Source organism: Drosophila innubila (genome assembly GCF_004354385.1).
Source record: "Drosophila innubila isolate TH190305 chromosome 3R unlocalized genomic scaffold, UK_Dinn_1.0 2_E_3R, whole genome shotgun sequence".
Lineage (NCBI taxonomy): Eukaryota > Metazoa > Arthropoda > Insecta > Diptera > Drosophilidae > Drosophila > Drosophila innubila.
In genome coordinates this window covers 18,527,758-18,552,760 of record NW_022995380.1, presented here as the reverse complement: position 1 = coordinate 18,552,760, position 25,003 = coordinate 18,527,758, and the positions used below count along the sequence as shown (strand labels likewise).

The 25,003-nt window shown below is 38.0% G+C and overlaps 1 protein-coding gene across 1 annotated transcript; it reads left to right on the top strand.

The window, feature by feature from the left end:
* Positions 1-65: 65 nt before the first annotated feature.
* Positions 66-24,959, top strand: LOC117791372 (protein crumbs). Its single transcript, XM_034631102.1, has 13 exons — positions 66-1,048; positions 12,453-12,797; positions 13,638-14,636; positions 15,777-16,049; positions 16,341-16,873; positions 17,685-18,229; positions 19,293-19,398; positions 19,453-20,416; positions 20,476-20,658; positions 21,684-23,429; positions 23,501-23,625; positions 23,682-24,095; positions 24,366-24,959. The coding sequence occupies exons 1-13, from the start codon at positions 805-807 to the stop codon at positions 24,594-24,596; spliced, it is 6,708 nt and encodes a 2,235-aa protein (XP_034486993.1). The 5' UTR covers positions 66-804; the 3' UTR covers positions 24,597-24,959.
* The last annotated feature ends 44 nt before the right edge of the window (positions 24,960-25,003 follow it).

Here is a 25,003-nt window from a genome sequence, read left to right as displayed (position 1 = left end):
TGCGAGCGCTCGAGCACTGCTGACTCAAAGTCTGCCTTCAACATGACGACGAGCGCGCAATTCAGTTCGCATTTTGTTCTCGGCCGAGTTGGACGTTCGTGTTTTTGTAGCGGACGCCGGAAATTGTTTTTGTTTTGTCATTCTATGCTAGTGTGCACAGGTGTTAGTGTCTGCTGGTGTTAGCCAATGCAAGTCAGCGCCCGTGTATTGGTGGAGCAGCCAATGCTGCTTGCAGTTCAAAAGGGCAGACAGCAATAGCGACAACCAAAACAAGAAGAAGCATAAGCACAACAATAAATACATACCTGCTGGCAGCAGCAACAGCATTTAAGCCAACTCGTTCATTTATGCATGTGATTGTGTGTGAGTGAGTGCGTGTGTGTGTGCATGTGCCTGTTCTTATACTAATACGCAAACAAATCAAATTATAATGGCCAGTGCTAGCAGTGAATATTTGCGGTGTGCTCAATATTCAAATTCAAATTCAAGCTAGAAAGTGTCGCGTGCGAAAGTGTTGAAATAAAAGTAGCAGCCGCGCAATTTGTATGCTGCTGAAAACTAAAACCTGTTCTAGACGCCAAGTGCAAGTTACACACACACATATGCAAGCGTTCGATACGAGAAAAGAGAGCAAAAGGCAATAAACAAAAACCTCAACGAAATCTAAACGAAAGAAAACTAAAGCTCAATGTGCAATACTTAGACTGCGACGCAAATCCTCTGAACCAAACGAATAAAAGAAAGAATTAAAAACCTCATAGCCCATAAAAACAAAAAAAAAACTCCAATACGAATACAACGATCATGGCTATGACTATAACTGCTTATGCGTCAGCAACCGCCAACAGCGACGCGCACGTCACACAACAGAAACAGCAACAACAAACAACAAATCAGCAGAGACAGCGACTGCGACAGCGACAGAGCCGTGCGCGAACGAAAAGCGCAGCTCAAATGACGTCGGCGTCGACGTTGACGCCACTGCTCAAGCGCGCCATTTCAGCGCCCCAATGGATATTTCTCTTCATACTTATTTATTTAGCAACAGGTGAGTGTGAGTGTGTATACACACATGGTCAGGACATAAGAGAGTGACAGTTGACAGTTTGTAGTAAGAGTGAGCATAAATCCATTTGAGAGCGCGAAAAGAGAGCGGCTGAATTGGAGCAACACCAAAATACGTTTCATATGAAACTCTATTGCAAGCTCAAATTTTTTGCTGAGCTACTTACATTATTTTTTTTGAATTCACTGTAAGAGTATTGCAGTGAGCTTTTGTTGTTGTTGCTGTTGGTGGCGTTGACTTTATTGGAGTTTGTTTGCAAAAGCAACATGTGCCAATACGAACACACGTTAAAAGAGGTCATTATTTAAGGGATTAAATGGCAACTTGATAATAATTCAGTTAAATAGCTTTCAATTGAGTCATAGCCATCTAAATATGTGTTGCTGAATATATTTGGGAGAATAAGCAGTTAAATAGTGTTCAATAAACGATTTAGATACGTATCACTGTTCTTATCATGTTGACGGTTGAAAAACATTGTTAAAATCACAAACATTTTAAAGATGTTGTTTGCTTCAGACAAATGCTCTAATCGTCACAAGACTTTACGTGTATGTCAGTTTAAGTTATAAAATTATTTATTTTGTTTTATCAAATGAATCCTAGCATACAGTACTAAAGTAATAAATTAATAATAATTTAACGTGCATTTGCTACTGGAAGTTTCGAAGCTTTTTGTATAATTATAATTTTCAATATGTTGCTAAGAGGAGGTCGGAGAGAAGTATCACAAATTTGAAATGTTTTTTAGGATCGTTATATTTTTGTATTTTTAGAAATCTTTGAAATTCAAGATATTCAATCTTAGAAATGGAAAATTTTCCTGGATTCTCCTTTGCTTAGCTGTCAATCTAACTGACAGCTGTCATTTCGCTCTCTCCCCCTCTCTCTGCTTTTATCTCTTTCGTTGAGAGTGCCTGAACCTCTCAGATCTTTGTAAAACATTAAGTGAATATCTGTAACTAACTTGTTCGTGACAGTCCCCTTCCCTTAACTTCCCTTTCATTCTGTTTGCTCACCGTTGTCGATTGTGCAAAACAACGACCTCAAAAATTCGTTTATTTATTTACAATATTTGGTAACAACACATACATACCTGTATATGTGTTTAAGTATGCGTATCTTATCTAGGCGGAAAATGAAGTACTGGCAACAACAACAAATGCATAAAGCGCCTGGCAACGTCAGCAACAGCAACAGCAACAATAACAATCATGTTGGTAATTTGATAAACCACTTTACGCACCAAAAACAACTAAGCATGCTGGAGGCTAAACTTTGTTTTGTTGTTGTTGTTGCTGTAACAGTTGCACTTGGGAAAAGCCCTCTAGATGATGTGGAGATGCAGGCAGTAACATCAACATCAACCAGCAACTGGTTTTTCAGCCTAATCATAAAATGCAGCTAACGTCGTCTCGCCGATCATCAAAGGCCGCCTGATGTATTGGCCTTTCTAGTTCTTGTTGTTGTTGTTGGCTTTCCGTTGAAATGCATCCTAAAGTGAAATTATACTTTATTTTCAAAGAAAAAATCTCAACGCAGGTAACACTGCAACACACACACACACAAGTATATATACAATGCACATATACATATTTAGAACAGAAAATTACCTGTGCTACCTGCTCCGTTAACGTTAACAACACGTGACCCCGCGATTGAGTCGCGTCCGCGGTTCAGTACGACGGCGGGTGTGTCACCCTATGGTCTGGTCAAGTGTTAAAGTGCAATCGGCCGTAACGCGTGTCGCATTTATATACAAACTAAGCCTACGCACCCGGATAATGAACATTGCATGACGATGTCCATTAGTGCAAATCGTTAGTTCTTATATACACGTTCTATGTATTGATAATAATATAAATAAGTACTATAAAGAGCAAAACTGATTTTAGCCCAACTCTACTTTCAAATTTATGCCCTATAATTGAATAGAGTATATACAGTTAGTCAAGTAATAAAAATAAATAAATCACAAATTTGTCTATAATTTTTTAAAACTAATTTTGTATACATACTATAGTAAATTAATTTTGGATACTTGCTCAGTTTTGAATTAGAAATAAGATTACATTGTTTGGATAAGTTAAAACGATAACCAATTAAGAATATGTTTTGAACCTATTCACTACAAGGAATTTTCATTGCCAAATCTTTTGGATAGGTTGTATAAATTTTAAATTTGCCACTTTAAATTATTTTATTCTATAATAGAAAATTGAACCTATTAAACTATTAAACATTCGATTACCAGCTATATGCTTGGGTAGCATTTTTCTTTTAGTAACGCATTAAAAGGGCAGTTACATGTTTGCGACGTTGTCAGTTTTCAGCGGGTGCATCGATTTTCAAGCGCCTTGAGAAGACCACAAACCGCAAAAAAAATAAAAACAAAAACTGAAAAATGAAAAATGACAAACAAAAAATGAAAATTATAAAAGATACGCGTATAGCTGCTTTCGCTTTTTTTTGTTGTTGAAAACAAATGTTTAAATAGTGGGCGTTGCTGGATTGTTGTTGTTTCTCGTACATTGTCTTTATCGGAGGTATCACGTAGCTGCGTTTTATCTCTCTCTCTCTATTTGCATACGCAACGGACCAACCGCAATCTTTGAGTTTGCATTGCTTTTACTCATAAACTCTTACACCCTGAAATACACACTCGTATCCACACGGCGGGAAAGAAACTACAAAATTGATATCATTTACAGATGTATACCTGGTTTATCATTTCCATTTGTAATATAGATTGAGCGAAGTAAAGTTAACCGAGAAATAAAGACATTACTCCTATAGTTTATTAACCTTAAAATTGTATAAAGATACTGCTATTTAAGTTACTTCCAAAAATAGTTAGAAGAATAGGAATACATATTCTACACTATCTGATTCACTCATTCTCCATAGTTTTATTCTTTTCTGGCTAGCAATTAGAATATTCAAAATTAAAATAATATTTATAAATGATTAGATATTTGAGCATCATCTTAACCGGTTTCTTGCATTAATCTCATAATTTAAGACGTACTATTTATTAATTATAAAATTTCTAGGTACAAGTCATTGAAAATACGTGGTCTTAGGTAACTTTATTTCATCTTCTATAATTGTCATATAAAATTATCTTAAAAAAATAGCAATGAAATCTATTAATTGTGATTAAACTCTATGTTTAATCAAGTAAAGGGTATATAGTAATCGCTCATTGTTTCGGTTGAATTCTTGTTGTGTAATTTTCGGACTGCTCTCATATTACAGTGTCGTCAGTTTAAGCCCTATTACGAACTTCTGTTTTAGCCGCTTTCCATTCCACAGTGCAACGCCCACAATGGAGCAAGCGAGTTATTTTGATCGTTTTGACTGTTGGCTCTGTGTTTGCGCAGACTGTTCCGGGCACGGGCACGGGCACGGACAAGGGTACGGGCAGTGGCACCGGAAAAGATTCTCAGGCATTTTTCAACAGTTCATTGCTTTGTGCTACTTTGCCGAACGGGTCTTCTGGAACGCAGCAAGGGCTGTATATGTATCTGTATCTTTTTAGCTGCGGTTTGCGCCCAACTGTTGTTATTGTTGCCACTAAAAACTGGTTCCCAGGCGCGTCGAGTCTGCGCAACTGCGGCGCCACCAATGACTCCACTTTGTGCCCAATTCTAAGCATTTTGGGCACATTGTTGTTCCCCGAAAACGACCGTCAAACCCATGACATAGATGAAAAACAGGGTGGAGCTCCGCAGTTATCCAAAGGTTGACACTGTCACGACACAGCCCATAGTTAGAAATGGGCGTTTCTCTACAATTGCTACTAATTTTTAGCTAAAGCGATTAATTAGCTTTCCTCAGATTGTGTGTGAAGTGTTAGTATAATAATAGTCGAATTATTGTGCTCATACATAATACAATATAAGCCAAAGTATTTATTTAAATATATTTAAAAGCTCTCTATGCATGACATTCTGAGAATCTCATGCGGAAATTTGTGTGGGAACTAATTTGTTGAAGCGACTTTAGTCGCATTGTTGTTGTTTCTTGTTATACTTGTGTTTGTGTTGGCTTTGAAAGGTGTCTACACAAATGATTACCAAGTCGGTATATAAAGCGCACTCAGACATGAAAGAGCTGAAAGTGGACACCGTCGAATGGGAACGAAACATGGTTTAAAACCTTCAACAAGAGATTCTTTTGAAGGCAGTTAACTGAGCCTTCTCCAAGTTCTACAACAAACTCAACTGATAAAATTGTTAAGAAAAATTGTCTTTATTCAACAATTATAAGTCTCTTCCCACTTGCACATATAAGTCAACAAAGAATAGTTTTCTAATCTTAAGTTGACTTGTTTGATTTTCATATTACGTTAGATATATTCACTAAAAAAAACATTTTCTTTTGGAAATGTAAACAAAATGCATTGTAGAAAGGAAAATAGTTGAGTTAACTAATTACTATTATGGTATCATGGTTCAAGGGCATTTTTTAAAATTAATTTAGCTACCTACCTACCAGATTTGATATAATATAGACTCATTGAAACGAACGGATATGGCTGATACCCTTTATGGAGTTCCTTCCTTTGACTTTTAAATAAACGCATATAATTAATTTTAATTTGATTTGATAGTTAATTTAAAAGATTTATCATTTTAATTATTGAGCTATTACTATTGCTAAAAATGGCTTAAGTATAATTAATTATACCGACTAATGTAAAAAATGTTCTCACAATTCAGCGCAATTAACAACAATTCAATCTTAAGTTATCAAATAACTCATACTCCTCTCTCTCTCTCTCTCCCTTTCCTACTCTCTCTAACACTTTTTTCTGCCTATCTGATCGATCTGCGCACGAAGCCCACAATTTTGATAATCGTATTATCGCCAAACTGTAATTAAATTTTAATCGCGACACGTTTTCACTTTTCCCTGAATAGAAACAAATTTTGGACAACAATAAAACGAAATTTAAAACGAAAAACACAACAATTATAATGCAATTAAAAAATTTCGAAAATTATTGCTATTGCTACTTACTTATTACGGTTAAAAAGCAAAGCATACGAAAACGGCTAAAAAGTAAGAGCCAAGCAAAAATAAAGCGGCAAAAATAATTTATGCAACTTTGGAACATCCGATCCCACAAAAAAAACCTCTAAACGAGGTAAAAGTCTAGTGACGAAAGCAATTTCTAGACCCAAAATTTCTGATATCCAATTTTGTGACGAACAAAATTCAGTTTAATCTAAAAATTTTAAATAAAAATATAAATTAATATAAAAAAACGAAAATTGGCATTGTGCACTGTGAGTAAAAAGGGTGATCTTCTTTGTACATAAAAATAACTTTTTGCGCAGTGCCGAATGCCAATTTTCGTTTTTTTATATTAATTTATATTTTTATTTAAAATTTTTAGATTAAAGCGCGTAAAAGCCCTCAAACACACCTTTCTAATGATATATAGAACATATCTGTAGCTTCTATGGTTTGGAAACTGTTGAGGTTTCAATTTTGGATTTAGCGTTTTCCCGCTAAACTAGCGGGAAATTGAAAAGTCGTAAAACAAACATTTCTAGATTTTTGAAAAGGAATCAATCCCATCATTACATTTAAGCTTCTTTAGCGCTTTGATGCAAACAGACAAACAGACAAACAGACAAACAAACTGACTTTTCATTTCATTTTGAGAAGTCCACTAAAATTTTCAAATTTATTTATCTTTTGAACCAGTTATCGGATTTGGGTGATTGAGGTATCAATCGACGCGTATTTTAAGTAGAATTTTTTAAAATAATAAATTTTACCAAAAAGCCCCAACGGCCCCATAAGCTGCAATTATCAAAATTTTTCCCCTCCCACTTACACCCCCGTATCTCATGACCCAGGTTGGTTAGAAAAAGTTTTAGTACGCCATTTTGTAAGTTAGAACTAAACCTGTCGATCGGTATATAACTCGATCTGATCGAACAGTCGGCGCAAATTTTCCAACTTAGCTGTATATATAGTTAGTCGCCTTTCGCACCCTTCGTGCTGCTTTCGTCACTAACGCGAACTGCCGTCCGCAGTGATAAACAACAAAATAGAAAATGAAATATTTTCTCGTAGGCGTTTTGTTACACAAAAAAAAGCGAAAAAAGTATTTACAGCAAAAATTTAAAAACAACAACCATAACAGCTACAATAATAATAAGCTATTGTGTGTGGGTTGGCTCTGTGGCAACCAATGGCAAAACAATTGAAGTATGACCGAAAAAAAACCAGAGTCAGAGCCGAAGTCGGAGAGGCAGCTGGGCAACATTTAGTTGTTGTGTTTGTTGTGGCCATACGCTTGGGAGGAAGGGGAGGACGGGGAGAAGGATGGTTAGGTGGTTGGTGGGTGGATGGTTGTCTAGTTACTTGGAGATTTTAGTTGCAACAGCAACAACAATCTAACGTGGCTTAGAAAGTTGAGAGAGCACAAAAAAAAAAAAGCGACAAACAAGGCAAAAAATAACAAAAAAAATAATGAATACAAGCCAAACCAAAACAGCTAACAAATCGCGAATGCAAAAAACAACAACAACAGACAACAGCGAATAAAACGCGTCAAACATGCAATGCTGACTTATCTGTCTCTGTGTGTGTGAGCCATGCTTTTTTTAATGTATGCATGTATGTATATGTGTGTGCTGATTAGTCATACTACAGAATGCAAAGCCCCAAAGCTGGGCTAATTTACATACACATACTTATGCAGATTTGCATGCATTTCCATCTGCGTGTGTGTGTGTGTGTGTGTGTGTGTAAGTGTGTGTAATTCTGTGTGTGTGAGAGTGTTTGGTAAGTGGGTCTTGCGCCTTATAGTATACAAGTAGGCGTGTCAGGAGTCTGAGATACAATTTTGTTGTTACTGTTGTTCCTTAACTAGATATGCACACACATACAACCATAACATATATACTCATATTGAGTATTTAGCACAGCTTTCGACATTTCATTTGCATAAATCACTTTTTGTTGAATGATAATTATTTGTGAAAATACTTGAAGAAAATGAGGAAATAGGCAATGCATAGTGAAATAACTTTTCAAATAATAAATGAAAATAATAATGAAAAATTCATATGCTGTCATCTAGAAAGCTTAGCAAAAAAAATATTTTTAAATATATTTGACACAAATTACTGGGGGGAAAACAATTAATATAGCTCTTTTAAACTAAAGTTTAAATGTCAACTTGAATTGTAACAAAATACCTATAAGATCAGTCTTTACGATTTAATTTTGTTAGTAAGAAATTAAACCATAATAATAAAAGAAAATTTCACTCTTCATTTTTCATTTTTACCTGATCGACTTTGAAATGGTTTTAAAAAATACTGTTGCTATGTGCATTTGTTTCTTTGTTTATATAAAAATCTCAATTAAACTTGTCATATCCAGGTTCATTTAATCTTATCTTTAAAAAAATCTACAGTCTACAATATCAAGTAACAGGTATAAACTATTTTAGGTAAAGTAATACCGTTATTTCTTTTGACAATACTAAACTAAATATAAATAAAAATTAAGAAATCTTCATTAAATGCTCGAATTTGCTCTTTTCTTTCAAAGCTATTAACCAAAAATAGCTAAACATAAATTTAACTTGACATTGTTAAGAGCGATCTATTGTGACAATTGCTCATTATACGTAATATGTAAATTTGCTTGGATTCTACAGTCCCGCATAGAGGTATTTTAAATTTTCTTCGTCGCGGCCGTTTGACACGCCCAACTAAGAGCACAAAGCCATCTAGACATCATTAAGGCTCAGCTCTGAAGAGTTTGCTAGCCAGCATTTGCTTTACGCTTCCAAAAAAGCTATTAACAACTGTTTTTTTTATGGCACCGCTAAAAGTTTAAAATTCGCTCATTCTGAAGACAAGATCTCGTTCCCAGTTACCGTCAAAGTCGTTGTCATCGTCATTGTCGGACTGTCGATTCTTTCATAATACATACTAGTATACCTACCAAAGTAGACGCTGGAAACAGTTGTCGAAAATGCGAAAACAAAAATTCTTGAAGTCGTTTATGATTATGAAATTTCCGTTCCGTTCCGTTCCGTTCATTTACGGCTAAACACAAAAGGCCAATGCTGTTATACAAAAGCGCATGTCTACCCAAATACTCGTAGCATATATGAGTACAATAAGTTATTCTTTTTCAGACGCGTTCATTTTATAAATGGCATTTATATACTCTGTAAAGTTTGTAGACGGATAAGGGTAGCCCATCTAACACAAGTTATTTTGAAGAAGATGTGAAAGAATATGCCTGTCTACAAGTTCATTAAAGCCTGTTATTAGTTTTTAACAGCTTAGTATTTTTGTGGTGATGATACACAATAAATATTTGAAATAATTAATTATTTTAATATGGTGATATCTTTAATATTGAAGGAAAACTCTCAATAATATCGATTGTGGAAGACATCGATCGAAATAATACAAAATAAAATATTTGCTAATAATTGTGCGGCTGCTAACACGTTCTTAAATGTATTTTTTAAGTTATACAGGGTATCTTAGCTGTGAAACTGTTGCATTTGAACATGCGTTTTGTCGCCGTTTTGAGTGTGGCTTTTTTTGAATACTTTTCTGCACAGTTTCGTACGTGAGTATAATATAATTATGAGCTACTTTACCAACGGCTTAGTTACTGGCTCGCTTACTTACTCTTACCTGCGAATGCGCACGAAGCTCTCAAAGCGCTGACACACAAATACACTTACAGAAACCAAATTGACAACAAAACGCTTTCAGCTACATATGTACAAACATGTATGCATAAACTGTCCCCTAACTGAACGCTCCCTTTCACCTCCTCTACCCCACTAATGCAAGGCAAACTAAATCGCATTTAGATACAAATAAAAAAAATTGCTTTAAAAGCGGCGCAACAAAATCGATGGCCTCATAATGTTTTCACATGTTTACAATGCGAGGGCGGGACGGGACCGAACAGGGGCAAGAGTGTAAGGTGTGCTAGTACTGGGGCCAGTTCGAGGTCTGGTCAACGCATTTGCATGCCTATTTTCTAAGCGTTTTCTAAGCCACTTGCCCGGTCAGTTAGGGCCAGGCCAGGTTAAAGCTCTGGCCCCCAAAAGGCCAGCAAATGTTTCAGAGTCATCCAGAAAGTCAGAGTTTCATGTTGTTGGCTTATAAAAAATAAACATTTTTGTCTTCTTCTTGTACATGCCAATTTTAGATTTATGACAAAAACCCGCCAGCAACACTTAACACCAATTCTAAGCTGCAAATTTTGGTGTTGAATCTTATTATTTTTTGTTGTATTTTTGTTCATAATAAACTGCTACTGGCACTTAACCAATGCCATTGAAACCAGATCTGAAATGTCTATGTATAATATACATTTATACAATCATATCTACTTATATACTTTTACTTATATTTACACGTATATATATGTACACTATTTTGGTTAAGAACTTGCGACTGTTCAGTACAATGGCTTATGAGATATTTAGTACTCTATTTGCTTCATATTGTTTAGCCATGGGTTACTTAACACTGGGAAAATAAAACATATATTTTAAGATAAGCGAAATTTGTGTGGCATGGAATAACTTATTATTATTGTTTAACTGAGATAAAGATGAATAGTAAAATATTTTATCAGTTTTTAATTTAATTTTTAATTTACAGTCAAACGTTTTTATAAAGAGCTCTATGGCAAACATATATCCACTGACGTATTTTTTAAATACTTTAAATTATTATTATTATTTTTGCCGACAATATTTTCAACTGCTTTAAGTCGACTTTTTTTTGGCGATAATTCGAGCTAAATAAATCGATTTTATTGAATAAACGTCAACTCAACTCTCATATTATTCAACATTAAAGCAGGAAAATTAAATTTTTATCAACCATTTTATAAATACTTTCTTCTTAACACTTATTTACAAACATCAAATCTCTATTTTGATTCTGCATCAAAAGTGTAATATTACATTTTTTCAATTTACTTTGTTATTAACTATTTTTTTTAGATTTTTGATACTGTTCGAGTTTATTTCTTAGACTTCCTCTGTATTTTATCTAATAAACTATTATCTTATTTAGTAATACAGGAAATTTGAAGTTGCAAATGTGAATAATCGGAAGAAAATAACTAGCAATTTGTATAATCTTCTCATGTTTCTTAAAAATTAGCATTATTGTTTCCGAAGTGCAACTTTCATTCACGCGATTTTAACTCTTTCTCATCAAGAAAAATCACTTACTATGTTTTGATTTTGCCTTTTTTTTACGGCTGGTGCACTTCAAACAGCCAACGGGTTGTGTTTTTGATTTTTTTGGTAAGGAAAACACTTGAATTGAGTCAAGCGTGCGGTTTGCTGCTGGTGTTGCCCAAACACGCACAAATGGTGGGGCAATCAGGGGGACTATGAGTTGATTCTGCGCCGCCAGCGCAAATGAAAGTTGTGTGTAAAATTTAACGTTAAGAGTAACTGATTATCATTAGGTGCCATTTGTGCCGGCAACATATCTCTATTTGGTCAATGCTAACTGGCTCAAACACTTTCCTGGCACTGGCATAAGGCCTCTAAGTCAATTGACCAATTGCTAAATTGGCGATGAGAAAGAGTCAACACATGCGGAAGTCTACACAGCGAAAAAAGTTTACCGATCAAATATTTCAACTGAATGGTTGAAGATACCATATTCAACACTACATTTTATTTATAGCTTTATTATACTTATTTTATTATTCTTATGAACAAGGCTGCAAACCTCCAAAATTTTGTTAAAGGTTCGGTTCGGCGGTTCGAACCATAGAGCAAGACATCGGTTCGGTTCGTGAATCGGTTTATATATCCCCTGAACCCAAGTTTCAAACCTTGGTTCAATTTCATACAAAAAATATTTGTATTGTTATACATTTTTCTCTACATTTTGAACTAAATAAATTTTTTTTTTTCGAAATAAAATTTTGATAATAATTTAATTTTATTTGAAAATTTAAATATGACTTATTTCAATCCGAAGTCTTAAATAATTTCGTAATATTAGAAAACCATAAAATTTATGTTATTATTTTTTTTTCTAACCGAACCTTTTATTTTAGAAAGCGGTTCGGTTTAGGTTCGGGTTCGCAAAGTAAAAAATTTGAAAAGGTTCGGTTTATGATCCGGTTCAGGCTGCTTAAGAACCCGAGCCGAACCGGTTTTACGGGGTTCGGCTCAGAACCGGTTTGCAGCCTTATAAATACCCTTTGCAGCTCGCTTTTTCTCACAGTGTACGATACCCTTCTCTTAGCCTGCAATCAAATTCAATTATCGCCTTGTTTAGCATTTGCTGAGGTGAAATTGATTCACCTTCTTTAATTTTTTGCTTTTGATCTTCTCTTGCAGATGTCGCCTCGGTGGAGGTGCACACGAGGGAGGCATATTTCAATGGATCCGCTTACCTGCGCCTGCTGACGCCCATGCCCACCTGGGACCACTCGGCGATCAGTTTCCGCTCGTGCCGTGGCGGTGAAATACTGGCTCAGCAATATAACAAAAACTCAATTGTAATCTCAGTGCTCAACGATGCCCTGCAAATCTCACTCGCCGGTCCGGCCGTCATCGGGATCAAGAATCGTCTCGACGTTAGATTACCCTACCAATTGTTGGATAATCGCTGGCATACGCTGCAATTCAAACACGAGTACGGTAATCTCTATCTGCATGTGGATCGTGAGGCAATTATATTTGGTAAGTTCAGTTGATTATCGTCTAAGTCTAAGACATGAGTCGTGCCAGCTTAAATAGAAATTATAATAAGAAAGACGAAATTAGACTAGTACTGTTTTTGTAAATAATTCGGGTAATAGAGCAATATTAACGTTATAAATAGAGTTTAAGCTCAAGAAAGTAGACTGATTGTGACTTGCTAAATTATTAGATTTCCTAAGAATACAAATGAAATTCAAGAAAAGAGTCTGTCTAACTTACATGTTAAATAAAGTTAAGAAAAATGACGACTCCTGAAGCTGTGCAAGCTTTCTTGATTAGGCCTACTACAGTTTCAAGTTTTGTCAGGCTCGAATAATACGTACAGAAGTTAGGAAAAAATATTATTATTATTAGACGTGTCCTGAAGCTGTGAAAGCTTTCTTTAATAGGCCAAGCTAGGAAGTTAAGAAAAATTATTATATACGATAGAAGTTCGTACTTTATGAGCCAGTGTTTTTTTCTCGTGTATTTATATTAAAATGCTATAAAGTTATAGACTGCAAGTATATAAGTGAAAGAATTTGTCGCATGGGTTCACTAACTAGCCGCAAAGAGGAACGATCTATCAAATATTGGTAAAAAAAAAACTATTTAAATATCTAATCTCATAGATTATGCACTTGGTATTGAAAAATTATAATTTGAAAGCAATTGAATTGTAAAAGGTAACGTGAAAGAATGCTAGTTATTAGACTGAGCTGTGGTCTTCTAGATGAACCACAGCAATATTCACGTTTCTGACTGCCAAACGTGCCTTCATAATGTCATTAGAATTAATCATTATTAAGTTAATAATACATGTTTCTATTTCGTTTGCAGCCAACGCAACGTATAACAGTCAGTTTCTGACCAATCAGGATATTGGCAGCGAGGCAGCCATATTGATCTTGGGCAACTCGTTTTCGGGCTGCCTTTTGGATGGTCCTGGTCTGCAGTTTGTGCCTGGAAATATGACTATACAGAATGCAGTGTTTGGGGTCTGTCCTTTGTCATTTGGACCGTGCAGCGAACAGGAGTTGGTTACCAGGCCGCAGGATAACTATTGCTTGAATGATCCTTGCATGGGACACGGCACTTGCACTTCAAACGCCGATGGCTACGAATGCCGTTGCACAGCTCGCTACTCAGGCAAGAACTGTCAAAAGGATAATGGCTCGCCGTGCGCCAAGAATCCTTGCGGCAATGGAGGAAGCTGTCGGGAAAATACACGCGGTGACTATCAATGCATGTGCGATGCGAATCACAGTGGAGAGCACTGTGAGACCGAGGTGAATGTGCATTCACTCTGTCAAGCGAATCCCTGCCTCAACAATGGCGCCTGCGTTGTCCCCGCCGGCAGCTCCAGTCCCACCTGTGAGTGCAAGAAGGGCTATACCGGCGCCCGCTGCGAGATCGACATGGATGAATGCGCCTCGCAGCCTTGCCAGAACAACGGCAGGTGCATCGATCGCAACAATGGCTTCAGCTGCGATTGCAGCGGCACCGGCTACACGGGAACCTTCTGCCAGACGAATATCGATGAGTGCGAACTGAAGAATCCATGCCTCAATGGTGGTCATTGCTTTGATACCTACGGCTCCTACATGTGTCAATGTCTCGATGGCTGGCATGGCGAGATCTGTGAGAAGCCCATTAGCTGCCAAACCCAACAGTGTCTCAATGGTGGCACCTGTGTCGACAAGCCCATCGGTTTTCAGTGCATCTGTGCCCCGGAATACAGTGGAGAGCTGTGCCAAATGGGACCCAGTTGTGCCCAGCTGTGTCCCATCGATTCGGAGTGTATTGACGGCGTCTGCGTGTGTAAGCCAGGCACCTCGGGTGAGTGCAACTTTCCAAATCTTCATTTGGTGTCCATGGTTCATATGGCTGGTGGTGGTGGCGGTTTATCGCATGCATTTCATTCATTCAATATGTAAAGAGTTCTTTGTTTCAACATTAAATCTATCAAACTCTATTCTAATTGAAAATTAACTTTAAAAGCTATCGCTTTGGAGCTGTCAACTCCACTTGACACAATCGACACGGTCCTAAATGGTGAGGGGGAATCATCAAGCCCACTGTGCAACAGTGGTAAAAAGAAACGCTATATATCGCCCGAGTGGCTCAAACGCAAGCGTTGTGAACTAAAATTGAGTAGGTGGCATATATCTAGTTAGAGCTTAGACTAGAGTTGTTGTTTATGCTATACCAGCCATCATATAAAGTGTACATATAGGAATCATTTTAAGTTTGCTACGCATTTTCAATTTTAAACTTGACATATAAAGCAAAGCTTGAATATCATTAAATTTATTGAGGTATTAGTTCAATTTGAATATGAAATTAATGTGTTTCTTCAAATTAAATTAGTAGTTTATTAATTTCTTTTAAGCCAGCATTTAATCTTCCTTAAAATAATTATCTCAATTATAATTGCTGCAATACAAAATAGACATTTCCCTTCAATCGATCAATAGATCATGATTCATAATAAAAAATTAAAGAAAAAGTATTGAATGCAATAAATATTTTTATAATTTTAATGAAAGATATTCGAAATAATGTTTTAAGCACATCAAATAAAGTTTAAATATAAAAGACTACAGTTAAAGGATATTCTCGTATTTAAAGTCAATTTAAAGTGTTTTAAACCAATTTTTGTGATATTCATATAAATCTCAGATCTATTAAATTAGTCGATAGTTTAGAAATCTGAAGAAACGCAGCAATGCAGCTTGCTTTGCTCATACCTAAGTCACAAACTATAATCAACAATTTTTTATGTCCATAAATTCGCTTAGTTGTCATTTAGCATTTGATATTAATTTTAATGAAGGGCTTTTAACTAATGCATAATTCATATACCTTCGTGTGCATATATATATATGTGTGTGTGTGTGCTATTCTCTCTATTGGCTATATGTTTTTATATATATATATATAGTATATATGGCTATGTGAATATTATATTGTATGTAGGCTATATTGGTCATTGTCTGCCAACAACAACTACACCGACACCAGAACAACCAACAACAACAATGCTTATCACAACCTCGGCTATGCCAATCGCTACAACAACAACAACAAGAACAACAACTACAAATCCTCCTCCAATAACCACAACAACAACAGCAACAAACCAACGCTTGGCCTCACTGAATGCATGTCCCCAAGAAAATTGCTTGAACGGTGGCACCTGCCTGGGATATAGTAACAATTATACCTGTATATGTGCTAGTGGATACACAGGTGATGATACCTATACCCATATCAACCAGGGGGTTGCACAACAAGTCCTACTAAAACACTTAACTTAACACTTTACGCTTAGCTTAATATCAATTATTAGAAATAGAAACTTGACTATTATCTTATTAATTAGTTAAACTTGTGTTGCAACCCTCGTTAGCTTAACTGTAAATATGTAGTTATTGTAACTATTTTTAGTAAATATACAAAATATTAGTCATAAGTACAGTTGGTAACAAAAGCTATGATCATTAACTCAAACTAACATCAAAATTTGTGTTTGACATTTAGGTTACAACTGTCAACAGAGCTCGGGCGATGGTGGCACCACATTGGCCCTGACCCCCATCAACTGTAATGCCACCAATGGCAAGTGCTTGAATGGAGGCACTTGCTCCATGAATGGCACACATTGTTACTGCGGCGTTGGCTATTCCGGAGATCGTTGCGAAAAGGTTGAGAATTGTACGCCCCTCAACTGCCAGGAGCCAATGATTTGTGCCCAGAATCAGTGTATTTGTCCGGAAAACAAGATCTGCAATCAGTGTGCCACACATCCCTGCCAGAATGGCGCTACATGCCTCGATCTGCCCAATGGCGACTACGAGTGCAAGTGCCAACGCGGCTGGACGGGTAGGAATTGTGCCAACGATATAGATGAGTGTGTCCAGCAGCCCAACATCTGTGGCAATGGCATCTGCAAGAACGAAAAGGGATCCTACAAATGCTACTGTACACCCGGCTTCACGGGCATTCACTGTGACTCCGATGTGGACGAGTGCCTCAGTCATCCGTGTCTACACGGTGCCACATGCCACAACAAGGTAAGCTGTTAGTTGGTGCTAAGCATTTGAATTGTTTCTCCAGTTACTAAATTGCAATTAGTTGTTTTTCTTTAAATACGGAAAGCATCGCATATTGAGACAAGTGAGTGGAGCGTCTGTTTGACAATTTAGCGACAGTAGTGTCTCCTTAAGCTACACTCAGTCCATGCACACTGAAAGAAAAGAACTAGGTCTTAATAGTTCAATAGTCGTACATATGAGTTTATTAAAAATTTAACAAAATTTATTATTTATATTAATGTTATAGCTATACAAAATATAAAGCCTCTTCCCCACTCCTTTACTACATTTTTCCAGCTGATAATTATTTATATTTTGCTAACACTTAACAATAATCTATACCCTCATATAATCAAAGTATAGCTTTGGCATTATTTAAATATATGATAGTTCGATCAGATAGAGGTAATAATATCCCCATCTTTCTATTAAACAGAAGAAAAAAACATGTCTAAATACATGTATCTATAGAATTCTTTTGACCCTGTAGCTGTTCCTTTCACGTAACAACCCAATAATGTCCAAGTTTTGGAAGCGTAGATCCTTCCCAATAAAAGTTGAATGTCTTAATTAAAGTTTCGCTGCAATTTTCCCTAGCTCAAGCCTTTTCTGACCCTACCAATCTATTGCTCTCATAACTTTCTTTAATTCCTTACATGATCCTGTAGCTCTACTTCTTTCAACTGCTTCCAAGACATATCAAAATTTGTATATACTGCTAGCCTATTCGTTGACCCGTGTATTTGTTCATATCCGACTTTAATTCTCCAACATCTTTCCATTCGACTAGATCAATGCATATGAGTGCGATTGCCAACCAGGCTACCAAGGTGACAACTGCGAGATTGACATCGATGAGTGTATTAGTAATCCGTGCTCTAATGGCTCCACCTGCAACGATATGATTAACAATTTCACGTGCACCTGCATACCGGGCATGACGGGCCGCATCTGTGACATTGACATTGATGATTGCATCTCGGCTCCCTGTCAGAACAATGGACTCTGCATCGATGAGTTGGGTGGCTTCCATTGCGACTGCAGCGGAACGGGATACGAGGGCAAGAACTGTGAACTGAACATTGATGAATGTGTGTCAAATCCCTGTACGAACGGAGCCAAGTGCATAGACCAAGTTAAGGACTATTTCTGTGAGTGTCATGGCGGCTACAAGGGCAAGAACTGCGAGCAGGATATCAATGAGTGCGAGAGTAATCCCTGTCAGTACAATAGCACCTGCTTGGAACGCTCCAACTCCACACTATATCAGATGAGTCATGTAACGGACTTGGCGCCTGTGTTTAATCAACCCTTTAGCTTTGAGAATGCCAGCGGGTAAGTCAATATCAACATTTTATTCAGAGGCCAAATCATGATCAAAATGACATTCCGATTGAAAATCGGTTCAGTTTTGATCAAGTTATGACAGCTTGAAGTTGGTCAGATTGCGGATTTAGCAACTTTACAAGTCCAAATTTTTGTTCAATTTCACATGATTTTTAACAAAAAAATGAAAGGTCTCAGAATCAACTTTAAAGTATTCTTTTATACTAATTACGATATAAGGAGTTGATTAGGAGTGACACCATGAGATTTAATATTTTGAATTTTCGAAATTTCAAAGGGGGGACCCTTAGCATCGAAATCGAATCTTGGTCGAAAATATTTAAATTTTTTAAATGAACAAAATTTGAATGCAGAATGAATTGAGAGGCCAAATCATGATTAAAATGGCATTCAGCTGGAAAATCGGTTCAGTTTTGATCAAGTTATGGCAGTTCGAAGTTGGTCAGACTCCGGAGTTAGTCACTTTACAAGTCAAAATTTTTATCCAATTTTTCATGATTTTTTACAAAAAAATGAAAGGTCTCAGAATCAAGTTAAAAGTGTTGTTTTATACTAATTACGATATAATTAGTTGATTAAAAGTGATAACTTGAGATTTAAAATTTTGAATTTTCGAAATTTCAAAGGGGGGACCCTTACCATCGAAATCGAATCTTGGTCGAAAATAATTAAATTTTCTAAATGAATAAAAATTGAATATAGAATGAATTTAGAGGTCAAATCATGATCAAAATGACATTCCGCTTGAAAATTGGTTTAGTTTTGATCAAGTTATGGCAGTTGGAAGTTGGTCAACTCCTTAACCAACTGAACCGGTACTAACGTTTCGGTATTCGCTTCTTGACAGAGAATTTTCATTCGTTTACGTTTTTAGTTTCGGTGCTAAAAATGAAACGGTTAGTTTCGGTTAACGGTTCCGGTACCGGTTCCAGTGGTTAGAAGTGTCGCAGAATGATAATTACCATTGGATTAATTGTAATTAAATAATTTTAAAAAAAACGTTAAAATGCTATTATTTTATATTTAATTTAATTACTTCGCCCTTTTATAGCTACGAATGTGTTTGTGTTCTGGGAGTCATGGGCAAGAACTGTGAGATCAACATCAATGAGTGCGAGAGTAATCCCTGCAGCAAGCATGGCACGTGCAATGATGGAGTAAGTGAATCAATATTAAATGGAATTCAATTATTGATTGATACTTGTTTACAGATTGGCAACTACACCTGCGAGTGTGATCCGGGCTTTGAGGGCCGCCACTGTGAGATCAATATTGATGAATGCGATCGATATAGTCCTTGCCACAATGGCACCTGCATCGATCAAATCAACGATTATGATTGTGATTGTGATGCCAACTTTGGGGGCAAGAACTGTTCAGTCCCATTGATTGGCTGCGTTAGTGGACCATGTCTAAACAATGGCACATGTCGTCCCTATTTGGTGAATGAGACCACGCATCTGTTCAACTGCTCCTGTGAGCATGGCTTCCAGGGTGACACTTGTGAGAAGACAACAACGTTGTCCATGGTTGCCACCAGTTTAATAAGTGTAAAGACCCAACGGGAGGAGGGATACGACATCAACTTGCAGTTCAAGACAACATTACCAAATGGTGTTCTTGCTTTTGGCACATCTGGCGGACAAAATGAACCAGTTAGCTACATACTGGAGTTGATAAATGGACGTCTTAATCTACATTCTTCGCTGTTGAATAAATGGGAAGGTGTCTTCATTGGCTCCAAGCTGAACGACAGCAATTGGCACAAGGTGTTTGTGGCCATTAATACATCACATTTGGTACTGTCCGCCAACGATGAGCAGGCCATCTATCCCGTGGGATCTTATGAGGCGGCTAACAACAGTCAACCCTCGTTTCCACTGACCTATTTGGGCGGTACCATACCAAATCTGAAATCATATTTACGCCATTTAACTCATCAGCCATCGAGTTTTGTGGGCTGCATGCAGGATGTGGTCGTCAATGGCAAGGTGATCTTTCCCGACGAGCAAGATACAGATGGGAATACCAAATTGTCCAATGTACAAAGTGGCTGTCTACGCACCGAGCAATGCAAACCGAATCGCTGTCATTCGAATGGCGAGTGCACTGATCTTTGGCACCTCTTTGCCTGTCACTGTCCTAGACCCTTCTTTGGCCAGACCTGTGAGCACAGTAAGTTTTCCCGATCATCGATGGTTTCTCTTTACTAAAACCGACCTAACTTCTTACAGATATGACGGCTGCCACATTCGGGCATGAGAACACCACACATTCTGCGGTTATTGTGGAGACAACAGATGTGGCTAGACGTGCCATACGCTCCATTCTGGACATTTCCATGTTCATCCGCACGCGAGAGCCGGCGGGTCAGGTCTTCTACTTGGGCAGCGATCCTCGCAAGGCGCCGACAAAGAGTGAGTATTATGTGAGATCAGGGAATCAAACCGAAACAAGTATAGGTGACGGTTTCGGTTCCGGTACGTCCCGAAATAACTATTTCGGTAAAAAGGTTCTATTTCAGTTTTTTTCTTTCGGTTGCGGTATCAGTACCAGTACGCATCGGTAAAACAAATCAATTTTGAAATATTTTAAGATGTCGTTTTATAGTAAATATAACATCGAAATAAACAGACCATGGGAAAAAAAAATTTTATTTGGACGAATTTAAAAATATTTGGATGCAGAATGTATTAAGAAGCCAAATCATGTTCAAAATGACATTCCGCTTAAAAATCGGTTCAGTTTTGATCAAGTTATGACAGTTTGAAGTTGGTCACACTGCGGATATAGCTACTTTACAAGTCCAAATTTTTGTTCAATTTAACATGATTTTTTACAAAAAAATGAAAGGTCTCAAAATCAAGTTTAAAGTATTTTTTTTATACTAATTACGATATAAGGAGTTGATTAAAAGTGAAAACTTGAGATTTAAAATTTTGAATTTTCGAAATTTCAAAGGGGGGACCCTTAGCATCGAAATCGAATCTTGGTCGAAAATTATTAAATTTTCTATATGAACAAAAATTGAATACAGAATGATTTTAGAGGCCAAATCATGATCAAAATGTCATTCCGTTTGAAAATCTATTCAGTTTTGATCAAGTTATGACAGTTGGAAGTTGGTCATCTCTGTGACCTAGCAACTTTACCAACGTTTTGGTATTCGCTTCTTGACAGAGCATTTTCATTCGGTTACGGTTTCAGTTCCGGTACTATAAACATGAGAAACATTTTAGATATACATTTTTTTGTATGTTTGCAGATAAACTTTTATTTTATGTTTTAAATATAAAAGTTAATTTAACTCTTATTTACTATGATTTATTTGTTCAAGTGTATATCGACAAATCACACTTATTTAATATTTTGTCTCCTAGCTATAATCGTTCCGATTCCTGAACTTAATTAAAACTTGATTTTAATTCTTTTGCTTTCCCAGATGTTGGTGACTCTTATGTGTCAGCCAAGCTGCATGGCGGTGAATTGCTGGTGAAGATGCAGTTTAATGGCACTCCAGAAGCCTACACAGTTGGTGGACAGAAGCTGGACAATGGGTATAATCATCTCATTGAGGTTGTGCGTAATCAAACCTTGGTTCAGGTGAAGCTCAACGGCACCGAATACTTCCGCAAGACGTTGTCGACGACGGGTCTATTGGATGCCCAGGTGCTCTACTTGGGCGGACCGGCTCCGACAAGGGAATCTCTGTTGCCAGTCAGCACTGAGCCGGGTCTGGATGAGAGCAGCATGGCCGTTAGCAATGTGGCAATCTCAAAGGAGATGGACGACAGCAAGGATTACTTCAAGGGCATCATTCAAGATGTTAAAGTGAGCAATGGATCGCTGAATATGATTGTCGAAATGTATCCACTAAATGTGACCGATGTGAATGTGAATGCCAAACCCTTTGGAGCGGTCACTATTGATCGTGCCTCGGTGCTGCCTGGCGAGGTGTCCGATGATCTGTGTCGCAAGAATCCGTGCAAACACAATGCCGAGTGCCGTAACACCTGGAACGACTACAGCTGCAAGTGTCCCAATGGATATAAGGGCAAGGACTGCCAAGAGATCGAGTTCTGTCAGCTGGTTACCTGTCCCGGCAGCAGTGTCTGCCAGAATCTGGACGATGGCTACGAGTGCCTGACCAACATTACGTTTACGGGCCAGGAGCATGCACCGCTGGCATTCTATTACTTCAAGGAGCCGCTGGCCGATGAGAATGAAGTGGCTAAGCAACCGACTCTCAAGACAGTCATTGAGATTGCATATCGCACGCGAGCCGGCGGCACTTTGCTCTTCATCGACAACAACGATAGCTTCTTTGAGATTGGCGTGAATGGCGGTCGTGTCACGGTCACTTGGAAGCTCACCCAACGCCACATTGGCGAGTCTGGTCGCTTCGAGAAGAACACCGATGGCGAATGGAGTCGCATTTATTTGCGTGCTCATGGCGGCAAACTGGAGGGTGGCTGGAAGGGATGGGAGTCGATGGTGGATCCCACGCCGGGCTTCTCAACGGATATTGACCAGGGTGCTTTTCAGGAGCTGCTCTCCACCAGCACCCAAGTTTACTTGGGTGGCATGCCAGAGTCGCGTCAATCCCGTGGCTCCACCCAATCCTCTCAGCAAGGTTCCCAGTTCAAGGGATGTCTGGGTGAGGCACGCGTTGGTGATCTGCTCTTGCCCTACTTCTCCAATGCCGAACTTTATCCGCCCACGGAAAATGTATCCGTGCAGCTGCAAGCACAGTTCCGCCTGAACTCGTCCTTGCCGGAAGAGGGATGCATCCTGTGCTTCCAGGCGGACTGCAAGAATGGCGGTTACTGCAATGTGCCCACCGAGGAGTACGCTTGCACCTGCCAGGCGGGCTACGAAGGCGACGACTGTGGCATGGATATTGACGAATGCCTCAACACCCACTGCGAGAACAATGGCATCTGCATCAACCAGGTGGCCAATTTCTATTGCGAGTGTCAGCCCGGATTCGAGGGACGCTATTGCGAACAGAACATCGACGAATGCGCTGCCCAACCCTGTCACAATGGTGGCAACTGTACGGATCTGATAGCTGCCTACCAATGTGTCTGTCCGGATGATTATACAGGTCCACAATGTGACGCTCTCAAGCAGATGACCTGTGAGAATGAACCATGTCGAAATGGATCCAACTGCGAGAATGGATTTAGTAAGCACACATTTCATTTGCTTATATATGTTACGAAGCCTGATAACAAATTAATTTTGTTCCCTCTACAGATGCTCAAACCGGCAATAACTTTACCTGCACTTGCTCCATGGGCTTCGAGGGTCCGTTGTGTGACACGCCCTTCTGCGAGCTGACGCCCTGCGCCAATGGAGGCCTTTGTCTGTCCACCAACATGGTAGGTTATAAATCATCTCTACTGCAATTACAATACTAAAGATTCGGTGCTTTCAGATACCCAATTGCAAGTGCAGTCTAGGGTACATGGGTCGTCTATGTGAGCAGGAGATAGATGAGTGTGCATCCAATCCTTGCCTTAATGGCGGTCAGTGTAATGATCTTATCGGTGACTATCAATGCAACTGTCTTTCAACTGGCTTCGAGGGCGTTCACTGCGAGACCGACATCGATGAGTGCAGCCAGGGTGTCGAATATTGCGGCGGACTTGGACGCTGCATCAATATGCCAGGCAGTTTCAAATGCATTTGTCAAGCGCCCTATTGTGGTGCTTTCTGCAACTTCACCGATCCCTGCAATTCACCAAACATGTGTGCCAATGGTGGCAAGTGCGTGGAAAACTGCGGCGAGGAGGCTGATTACTATTGCAACTGTACCGAGGGTTTCACCGGCAAGAACTGTACAGCTCCGGTAAGTCTAGAAAGGTCTAGAATTTAATTTAATTTTTAGTAATCATTTAATGTAAAGATAAAACTTACAGAATACCACTTTCATTTAAAAAGCAAATTTAAATTCAAATATCTTTTGAACCAAGAGTTATTTTTAGAAATATAACTTTAGATTTTGCATACTTTACCAATATTAGGGATCCTACAAGTATTCTGGAAGTCTTATTTAAAATTAACTATTATTTTTGTATCAACATAAAAAAATAATATTTTATCGTATCCTTATTTATAGATCACGGCCAAAGATGATGGTCCCTCCACAACGGACATTGCCATCATTGTCATACCTGTTGTTGTTGTCCTGCTGCTGATTGCCGGCGCCTTGCTGGGCACATTTTTGATCATGGCACGGAATAAGCGTGCCACACGCGGCACCTACAGTCCAAGTGCGCAGGAGTATTGCAATCCAAGGCTAGAAATGGATAATGTGCTGAAGCCACCGCCGGAGGAACGACTTATTTAGTTAATGCTCCCCTTAATATATTAACAAAAGATATTTTAGAATCCGCCCATATAAATAGTTTTAGTTACTGCGTATGGCGTATTACTTTGTTAGGTGCTCCAAGGCTTCCACAGAGTAACTCTGCATCAATGTTGATGTACGTACGCTTTAGTTAGTTAATAATGCCGTTGTCTATTTATTGTAGTAAGTAGTTTCTATGGCAATCATTTAATAGTCGTTATGTAGTTACAGTTTAGATTCAGTATTCGATTTCATTCAAAACAGAATAAGCGAGTATATCGAAAAAGCTGCGAACAAAGTTGTGCTGCACACCGAATCACACAACAATGGAAAGAGAAGTGAAGTAAAAGCAAAAGTAATAACGAAAATGATAACAGCAAAAAGAATTCGGCACATTCCAAGAGGAA

What these genes read in the sequence shown, in the direction of transcription:
- LOC117791372 (XM_034631102.1), top strand. Translation starts at nt 805, where the DNA reads ATGGCTATGACTATAACTGCTTATGCGTCAGCAACCGCCAACAGCGAC. An exon ending in TCGTGAGGCAATTATATTTG is followed by an intron (nt 12,798 to 13,637) that starts GTAAGTTCAGTT and finishes TTTCGTTTGCAG; the next exon opens with CCAACGCAACGTATAACAGT. An exon ending in ATGGCACGTGCAATGATGGA is followed by an intron (nt 19,399 to 19,452) that starts GTAAGTGAATCA and finishes ACTTGTTTACAG; the next exon opens with ATTGGCAACTACACCTGCGA.